We start from the raw sequence: 9,498 nt of genomic DNA, 5'->3' as shown, positions 1-9,498 counted from the left end.
GCCGCCCCCAGCCGCCACCTCCTCCCACTCCGGACGCCCGTGGCGGCTGCCAGATTCTCACGGATGCTGGGGTCCCGGGGGCCCGTGTGCAGGGCGTGGGGCCCCGAGCAGAGCTAACAGCACCAGCAGGACGTTCATGGTGACGCAGCAGTGGCCGAGGGATGACCGGCAGCACCTCGGGCGTCCAGCGCCGGTGATGCTGGCCCTTTTGTGCCCTGCCAGGAGGGAGTTCCTGCCCGTGGCCGGCTGTCACGGGTTCCTCCTGCTGGCCACAATGACCCTCTATTTGTTGACACTACTGCCAACAATGGCCACTTGGCCATTTGTCCACAAAGCCCCTGCCCGACGCGTGCGGGCAGTCACGCCCTTTCCCAGAACCACGGCCGTGCGTTTGGGCTGCTTCCAGGATCCCCACTGGGCGCCGAACTCCAGTCTTCGAGTCACGGAGCTCCTTCTGACGCGGCAGTGCTGGGTGGCCGTGATGTCTCCTCGTGATCGCCGCCCATACGATTGAGTGCTTGGCCGTGGTGTCTGGGGACTTGGCAGGGGAACCGAGGAAGGTGGAGAACAGATGCCCTGTGCTGCCTTGCCAGGTTGGGGACCGTGGCAGCTCTGTGAGATGGCCTTGCTGTCAGGTGCCTCTCTTGGAACCGCCCATCTGGGCAGAGCAAAGCGAGGCCTGGGGCCCAGGAGAGCGGGAATGGGCTGAGGGCAGCGGGCTGAGCTGGAGTGCCTCCTGTCTCCACTCCGGCCTGTTTCCAGAGCCTCCCTGCTGCAGCGTGATCTGAGCTGGGCCAAATTCAGCTGCTCAGAGACCCCCAGGGCCCTCGGGAACAGGGCAGGCCAGTGCACGTGCAGGTTACAGTGTCCCCCTCGGGCCAGGGGCCTCAGGTCCTGAGCCCCAGTGTTCTCAGTGTCTACGTGGCAGTGACCACTCTGCCTGCCTGCCTGCCCACTTCTTGGCTGCAGGACTCCTCGAAGGTGCTCCCGGAAGGTCTCCCCCTCCCCCACTGCTGCCAGGTGCCTGCACCCCCACCGAGGCCGGGTCGTGGTGCTGTGTCCTCATGCCTGCCCCTGCCCCCTGTGGTCTGTGCTCACGACGGTGATGCCACGTGGATATCAGAACCGGACGAGGACGGTTACAAGGAAGGAACGTTACCAGTCACATTCAGGACATCAGAAAACGCCAGCAGTCCATGGAAAGGGTGATGTGTTAAGGCCTTGAGGGCTTGATGGAGAAATGCAAGGCTGGTCATTGAGAATCAACGTATTTCACGCGCAGAGTGGCGGAAAAGACAGCGTGAACATCATGTTAGCAGCAGGAAAAGCACCAGGTGAGACTCGGCAATATTTGTGGTAAAAATTTATACCGCTGTTGACCCAGAAGGGAGCTGATCTGTTCGAAGGGAGGTTGCCACGTTCCTCCAACAGTCCTGCCTCAGTGCGAAGACGGAAACTTCCCTCGCAGGACCGCAGACGCTGTCCTCACTGCTGTCGGACATGGCATCGGCCCTTCCATGCAGGGACCGGAGGGAGCCCGGGCGAAAGGTTGACAAGGAGTGTTACTGAGGTCGTGGGAAGATCACTGCTGATCCGTTGGTCACGTTGGCGAGCTCAGGGAAGCGAGTGGCCGCAGATCCGTACATCAAAGGCACTGTTGCTGTGTGAGCAATCATAGGGTGGGAGACTGAAGAGACCTCATTTGCAATTCAGAAAAAAAAATCAGGTAGCCAGAGATCAATCCCACAAAAAAATTGTGCAGACCTTGGGCCTGGAAAACTATCAACCAGGATGGAGCTATTTAGACGAACTGAGCAAATCCCGCACCACGTAGAGGGGTTTGAGGTCTCGCTGCTGTAGTGTCCGCTCTCTCCCTGGGCTTAGCAAGATCCTAGTCAGAATCCCCACGGGCTGCGTGGTGTGTGGTCCCCACGTGCCGAGACGCTCCCACAGCTCAGTTTGGTGGGACTGCCTCCAGCCGACTTGTGTTCTTACCGCAGAGTTTCGGTAATGAAGCCAGTGTGGTATCGGTCCAAAGCTGAAGAAGAAACACGCCCTCCCACGTAGGGGCCCTGCAGAGAAATGGGGTACAAGACACTGTTTTGAAGACTGGGTGCTGGATGCCCTGCAGGACAAGAACGGGCGTGAGCCTGCCTCACGCCCACACAAAGGTAAACCCTGGCAGGGCGCTGAGTGCTGTCCCACCCCCCAGCTGGGCGGAAGTTCTGTCCCGGGGACCTCAGAATGTGACCTTCTTTGAGATTGGGTCTTTCTGGGTTGAATCAAGTTGAGAGGACGGCACTAGGGTGGCCAACCCAGTGTGACTGACGTCTTTATGAAGGGGCAGTTTGGGCACAGACGCTTGGAAGACGGCGAGAGGACCACCACGGGACGGAAGACGGAGCAGAGGTTGGGTGATGTGGCCACAAGCCAGGCCGTGCGGCCAGCCCCAGAGCTGGACGGGTCCGGAAGGACCAGTCTCCCCTGGAGCCTCCAGAGGGAGTGCGGCCCCGTGACTGCAGATGGGGGCCTTCGGGCCTCAGAATGGGGGGAGCACAGCTCTTGTTTGTTTCTGCCCCGTCCGTGATCCTTTGTTACAGCAGCTGCAGGACGGGGGCAAGTCCCAGCGGGAACAGGTGGCGTGCCCGGAGGGGGATCTGGAGTTCAGGGAAGGGCCTGAGGCAGAGATGTGGGAGGGTGGGGAGAGGTCAGCCTGCGGGGCTGCGGGCAGGGCCTCTGGGAGGGACGCAGCAGGGTGGGCTGCACATGTCCCAGACCCCGGCTCCCGTCTCCTGCGGGGCCTCCCTTCCGTGGGTCCTGCGGAAGCCGCCTGTTGCTGCAGCTGTGGGAACGCACTTGTGGGTGGAGAGCGGGTCTGCAGGAAGAAGCAGAGTGTCCCGCACAGGGGGACAGTCGGTCCGGATGTGAAAGGCGAAAGGGCCAAGTCGTGAACCGGGGGACAGCAGAGCACCTCACGGCCTCAAGGAGAAAGAGCCCTCAGAGACAGGACAGAAAAGGCAGGATCCCTTCGCGAAAAGCCCACTTGACTGTGTGGAGATGAAGAACCCCTGTTCACTGGAAGACAAGCGGGTGGAAATGCAGCCACAGGGTGACAAAGATGAACCAGCTCTATTATCAGCCAGGGGCTCCCCTCCAGAATATGTAAAGAGCACATACCAAATCAACAAGAAAGCACTGGCGGAGAAATGGGAAGAGACTTGAGTTGCTGCTTGACAAAGAGGTGATCCGACGGCCCAACGCGTGGAAGGGTGTGCAGCCCCATTGGTAACCAGAGGAATAGAAATTATACTGAGATTCTCGACACCTCCTATCCCCCACGCCCCAGAATGGCTGGAAATAAAATGGCCACACGAGTAATAATGAGGATGAGAACTAGCATGAGCTTGGATGCTCTGGGGCAGGGAGGTCAGTGGGTTCAAAGCCCACAGAAGGCCAGTTGCGTGGTCTGCCAGAGCCCCTGGACATGGCCGGTGCTCTGCTAGGTATGTCCCCGCAGAGATGTGTGCCCGCAGGCCCCCATGTCACCAACGCCCTCCACTCCCAAGTCCAGGTACGGGACCGTGGTGCTGGCTGTCCTCGGGACGGCGGGAGGTGTCTTGNCTCCCAAGTCCAGGTACGGGACCGTGGTGCTGGCTGTCCTCGGGACGGCGGGAGGTGTCTTGTGCTCACATTCCACAGCCCCCACGGCACCCCGGGAGTGCCAGGCGCCTCCCCAGCCATGCTGGCCTGAGAGGGGCCTGGATGGGGTGGGGGTGAGCAGGGCCATGGGGGTGGGGTCAGGCTTCCAAGACACTCCCCAAATTGAGAGTCTAGAAGGCTCTTGGGTTCTGTGTTTCAATTTGGAAAGCATTTCTGGGGGCCTGTTCTTGCAAGATACTGGCTGCTGCCTTTAGGACCCCTCGCTTCTTGGGGTCTTTACTCCCCAACTTTGGAGTGGCTGCCCAGGTGTCTCAGTGACCTGTGGTTGCCCAGCTCCTACCCGTCCCTTTGAGGTGGGGACCCGGGCCCGAGCCAAGGTGCTGCATGTGGCCAAGGAAAAGTCCTTTGGCAGACCCCTGGGCTGAGGTCCTCCCTGCTCAGCAATGGCCATGTTCTGACAGGTGGGCATTGAGGACCCTCACCTGTGCCCCCCATTTAGGTGAGCACTGACCCCTCCTGGCAGAGTTATAGGGCATGCACAGTTTTTCCTGAGTGGGGCTGAATAGGGTCTCCCCAAAATTCATATCCATCCAAAACTCAGAATGTGGCCTTATTTGGAGTAAGAGTCTTTGCAGATGTCATTAAGGTAAGGCTGGACACGAAATCATCCTGGATTAGGGTGGGCCCTGAATCCGGTGATGGGGGGGAGACAGAGGCTCACATGTGACACGGAGGGATGAGCCAGCCGGGGACGGGGGGGGGTCGCAGCTGCAAGCCGGGGACACGGGCCCCACCAAACCCGGCAGAGGCAAGGGGCAGTTCTCCCTCAGAGCCTCAGAAGGGCTCAGAGCTGTGGACACGTGGGGCTTGGCTCTCTGGTCTCCAGACCGGGGCAGTGGTGGGGGGGCTGGTTCTGTCATGTTATGCCCCGTGTGTGGTGCCATGTGACGGTCCCCAGGAGGTTAACCCGCCTGGCAGTAGTTACCTTGTGCCGGGTTGGGCTCTGCGTGCCCCACACCGGCTCCCCAAGCCCTTTCTTGTTTCTGTAGTCGTGGAAATGAAGTGGATGGGTCACTCCAGGGCATGCCATGAGCGAAGGTGACAAGTCAGGTCCCACAACTGCCCCTGCCTTGCTCCGGGGCTCAGCTGGCTGCCTCCGTCCTTGTTGTCAAGCCCAGGCAGGCCTCCTGGCCAGGCTAGCGTGCTTCTGGAACACTGGCTCCCAGCCACCCTGTGCCAGCGGGGCCTCGGGGAAGGCACAGGCACCTCGCCCCGTCTCAGACCAGCGCACAGGGTCAGTCTAGACGCAGAGCCTTCACCCCCATCGTCCCGCTCTCTGCCGGGACATCCTTGGGGACTGACGGTGAGTGCCCCTCCCAGAAGGGTCCTTCCCAGCCAGGCTCCTGGTAGCAGTTACTGTCCCCCGGGGCCTGCCCCTCAGCGGCATTTAGCACTTGAACAAAGGTTCCCGAGTTGCTAATTTTCAAAAACAAAAGCTGGCATCCTGGTGGCCTCTGGCCTGGCACCAGCAGGTCACACGCTCTTGTGTTCTCTGTCCTCGTGGTAGGTGTGGGGATTGGTGTGTTTATCCTTGTCCCAGGGCCCATGTCCCATGGGTGCTGGCTGCGCACTTTGTGTCCATGTGTCCACTCTGCGTCATCTGCCTTCCAGGCTGCGTGGAGGTCGCTGCGCCGGGGCAGGACCGAGAACGCGGGGCAGCCGCTAACAGGAGAGGGTCACAGCCCGGCTCTGCAGCAGCCAGGGGGCCGACGCTTGGGGCAGAGGCTCAGCCAGGGGCTGGCCGTGGCTCTCCCGAAGGTGGTCACTGCAGTGGCCCTGCACTTCCGGCCCCTGGGGCTCTCCCAGCCCCCCATCTTTTGGGTGAGCGGAATCCGGAGCCCTCAGATGCCCCTCACTCATCCTGCCCTGCAGGTGCCTGAGGCGAAGCTGTCGAGTGTCACCTGCCCGCCCATTGTGAGCCCGGGCTCACATCTGCAGGAGGGTGTCCCCCGTCTAGCGAGGCATCTTGGGATGGGGGTACGTAGCCTGCACTTGCTGGCCATCCTCCCAGAATGACCTCTGACACTGCTGTGTCCTTGAAGCACGTGCACACCCGCAGGGCGCCAGTGCCACTGGCACGGTGGACGTGTCCAGCCAAGAAGCCGGACATTAGCTTTTCATTACGAGCGCTTCGCGCCGAGATGCCGCGTGGCTCCTGGGGTTCAGCCCGCCTGTCGCTGAGGCCGCTGTCTCAGGTGAGTCTGGTCTTCCTGCGCCTGCCCCGCCACGGGACACCCCTACCGGTGTGACCCCACCCTGAATCTCTGGAGGCCCCTTCCCCCACCCACTGTGCGTCCCTAGCACCTTTTCATTTTGACTGTGTGTGAAGTTTATAAAAATCATGTCATACAGGACNCCACCCTGAATCTCTGGAGGCCCCTTCCCCCACCCACTGTGCGTCCCTAGCACCTTTTCATTTTGACTGTGTTTGAAGTTTATAAAAATCATGTCATACAGGACAGTGTTTGTATCCCGTTGTTTTTGGTGAAATGTTTGTAAGATTCACCCACGTGACTTTTTAAATGAATGAATTTATGTTTTATTGTGGTCACATCTACGTCACGGAAGATCCGCCATCATAACTGTTTGAAACGCACGTCTCCGTGGCATTGGGTGCACTCACTATGGTGTGCCACCGGCACCGCTGTCCGTCTCCAGAACTTTCTGCTCTTCCCAGACTGGAACTCTGTCCCCAGGAAGCACAGACCCTCCTGTCCCCTGCCCCGGCCCCCAGCTTCCCGCTCCCTGTGTCCATGATCGCGACCACGCTCATGGAACCCTACGGGATTTGACCTTTTGTGGGCTGGCGTGGTGGTACCCCACGCCACATGCGTGGGGGTTGGGTCGTCTCTACCATCTGCCTGTGTGAGTCGTGATGCTCACAGGTGCGTGTGCGTGGATCTGAGTCCCGGCTTTCAGAAATGGAATTGCTGGACCACGTCCTGGCTCTGGGTTTCATCTGTTGGGAAACTGCCACTGTTTCCCACAGCAGCCGTACCTGTTACACGTTCCCACCGGAAGCGGGCATGTGTGTGTGTCCGTGTGTGCGTCTGTGTGTCCGTGAGCGTGGTGATGTCATAACCACCAGCAGGCGTGTGGGGTCCTTGCCCACGGCTGCGGTCTGTGTCCCCCGTAGGGTTGTGTTGGTTCCTTCCCCCCCACGTAGCGTCCTGGGGGAGGCCGTCCCTCTGCTCTGCCGTCAGTGGGTGCTTTGGGTTCCTTCTGGCTTTGGTCACGCGTTCCCATTTATTTAGGTGCTGAGTACAGAGTAGTACTAAACACTGAACAGATTTCCATACTAAATACTAAATGAAAAAGTATTTACTGAAACGTTAGCAGAATTGCTGGGTCACGAGCAGTGTGCTTCCAGTGTTATTAAAAACTCCCCAAACTCCCCAATGTAGCCGTGCCACGTTGCATCCCACCGAGCACACTGGAGAGTTCCTGCTTCACGTTATTGTCAGGCTTGGATGAGTCAGCCCTTACTTTTAGCCGTTTTGTGGGTGTGAAGCGGCAGGACCCCTTGGCTTTGCTCCGTGTCTCTGATGACTAACGGTGTTGAGCACCTTTCCGTGGACCTGTCGGCCACGCATGTACACGTTTTCTTTTGTGAAGTGCCCATTCCCCTTCGCTGCCTGTTTTTTTAATTGGGTGGTTTGCTGTTGATTTGTCGGAGTTCTTTAGAGATCCTGCCTGTGAGCTCTGCGGGATGTATGTAACTTGATTTTTTCCTATTAAATGGCAGTATCATCAGTCATTCTATGGAAACAATTTAGCAACCGAAGACAAAAGGGATTTGTCTTGCATGATTTCGATCTCTGCAACGTGCTGAGGCTCGCACGTGTTGGTGCAAGCTGTGGTGTGTGGGCGCGGAAGCCCCGTGCCCCTGAGGGACAGGTGTTCTGTGTGGCGTGCTGACGGCAGCGTTCTGTGGATATGCACGCGGTCGTGTCTGCTCACATCTGGGTCTCTACTGGCTCTGTCTCATGGTTCCAGCGGTTACTGAGGGAGGACCGCGGAGAAGGCCTGTCCCCATGTGGATGTGACCTTACATGGAACAGTTGTCTCTGTGGATATGAGTACATTAGGCATCCTGGGGGGGGGGGTGTTTCTGGATCACCTGCTGGGCTCTATACGGAGCTGCAGGGGTCTTCAGAGCGGAGAAGCAGTGGGATATTTGACACCAAAGGAAGAATTTGCCTGTGGGGGGTTTGAAGGTGCTTTGCTTCTGCCTCTGAAGAAGGAGGAAGGGCCACGAAGGGAGGAATGCCGCCCTAGAAGCAGGTAAGGACACGGGTCCTCCTGAGAGCCTCTGGAGGGAGCAGGGCCCTGCTGGCCCCTTGGTTTTAGCCCAGTGAGACGGATCTCGGACTTCTGACCTCCAGAGCTGGGCAGAGGAGCTCCGAGTCAGAGAGGCCAGGGGTTGCCGGGTGAACACAGAGCCCATGGCCTCCACTGCCCAGCCTCCTCGCGCAGGGATGGGAGCGTCTGCTCGGGCCCAGCCCGTGCACCCTGCAGCCCCTCTCTGAGGCTCCCGGTCCCCACCCCCTCCTTGCCTACTGGTCCCGGTCACCACTCCCACCCCGAACTTGCCCAGGGCCCAGGCCAGCTGGCAGATGGCACTTAGGGGCACACCCTCATTTCAGGGAGAAATCTTTCTATTCTGGGTCACGGAGCCCTGTGTGGGCAGAGAGCGAATGGCACTCAGTTGTAAAATGTTACTCTTGCACAGGGTCCCAGGGGCGCCCTGAGTCCTGCACGGACCCCTGGGGCCCGGCTATCAGGAGACCTGTCTAGATGGCACTTCCTGGGCCGGGAGTTCCCCAGTGGCCCCAGCCATCCCCCGGGGCGGATTCAGCATTCACGGTGAGCTTGTCAGCTCCAGTGGGGAGCGTGTTGACCTCTTCGTCTTGAAGAGTGATAGCTGGTGCCCTGTTCCTGCTGGGCAGAGCTCTGCGGGGGGCACCGAGGGCTTTGTCCTGCCCCATGCCCAGCGTGTCGTGTTCCTGCTCCGGAATTCAGCGAGCGCTCTGGGCAGCTGGGCATGACCGGCAGGCTGGCAGCCGTGGAACGTGTAGGGAAACAGAGGCAGGGAGCTCTTCCAAGCTGGCTCCGGTGTGGGAGGGGCCGTGTGAAAGGGACGCGGGACCATGGGCATGGCAGCAGGGCGGGCTGTCATTGGTGGTGGGCTGGCCAGGCGCTTGCCCTACCCCAGACAATGGACCAACCGCGTCTTCACCTTCCGCAGTCTTCTCAAGGGCCCAGAGGAGCTCCCCGTGTAGTTCACTCTTTCCCGCCCAGGACGCTGTCCCTGGCTCCACTTGGTGCATTCCCCAAGCTGTGGGTCAGTGTGTCACCCCCAGTCCCCAGGGGCTCTACGATTGCTGCACGTCACTCCCACGCCTTCCCAGACTCTGGCTTCCCGAGAGCAGAGTGTCCACACAAGTCAGCCGCACCCCAGTGCCCCCACCCTTGATCACTGGCATGGTTTGGGGGCTGCGTCCTGCCTCCTCTCCCGCTGTGGTCCAAGCTGCACGTGGCCTGGCATCCCTTGGGTGTGCGTGGGGAGCCTTGGCCCCATACAGGTGGATGTGTTTGCTGTGGGTCCCTCAAGGGAGGAGAGTTAGCAGACACCCCGGGCTGGGCCTCTGTCCCAGCGTCCCCGATGCTTGCTTGGTGCTGTTCCTGGACCTGGCCTGCGGGTCCACCTGGCCTCCTCGGGCCTCGGCCTTCGCCTGCCGTTGGGGAGAGGCCCGAGGCCAGCCTCATGCCTCTTGT

The 9,498-nt window shown here is 59.9% G+C and overlaps 1 protein-coding gene across 5 annotated transcripts in view; it reads left to right on the top strand.

Moving 5' to 3' along the window:
* The window catches only part of LOC117803056 (spermatogenesis- and oogenesis-specific basic helix-loop-helix-containing protein 1-like), a 38,107-nt gene that overhangs the window by 21,005 nt on the left and 7,604 nt on the right, over positions 1-9,498 (top strand). For 2 of the 5 annotated variants that reach the window (XR_004626639.1, XM_034664797.1), the window contains exon 1: positions 5,610-5,915. Coding sequence is in view for 1 of the 5 variants with exons in the window: in XM_034664797.1 (XP_034520688.1) it covers positions 5,733-5,915 (183 nt within the window). In the remaining 4 variants the exon portion in view is untranslated. Of the gene's footprint in view, positions 5,916-7,595; positions 8,005-9,498 lie in introns of those variants that run through there. The other 3 variants (XR_004626642.1, XR_004626641.1, XR_004626640.1) reach the window with 2 other exon arrangements.

Source organism: Ailuropoda melanoleuca, chromosome 7 (assembly GCF_002007445.2).
Source record: "Ailuropoda melanoleuca isolate Jingjing chromosome 7, ASM200744v2, whole genome shotgun sequence".
Lineage (NCBI taxonomy): Eukaryota > Metazoa > Chordata > Mammalia > Carnivora > Ursidae > Ailuropoda > Ailuropoda melanoleuca.
This window is presented reverse-complemented; position numbering and strand designations above follow the sequence as displayed.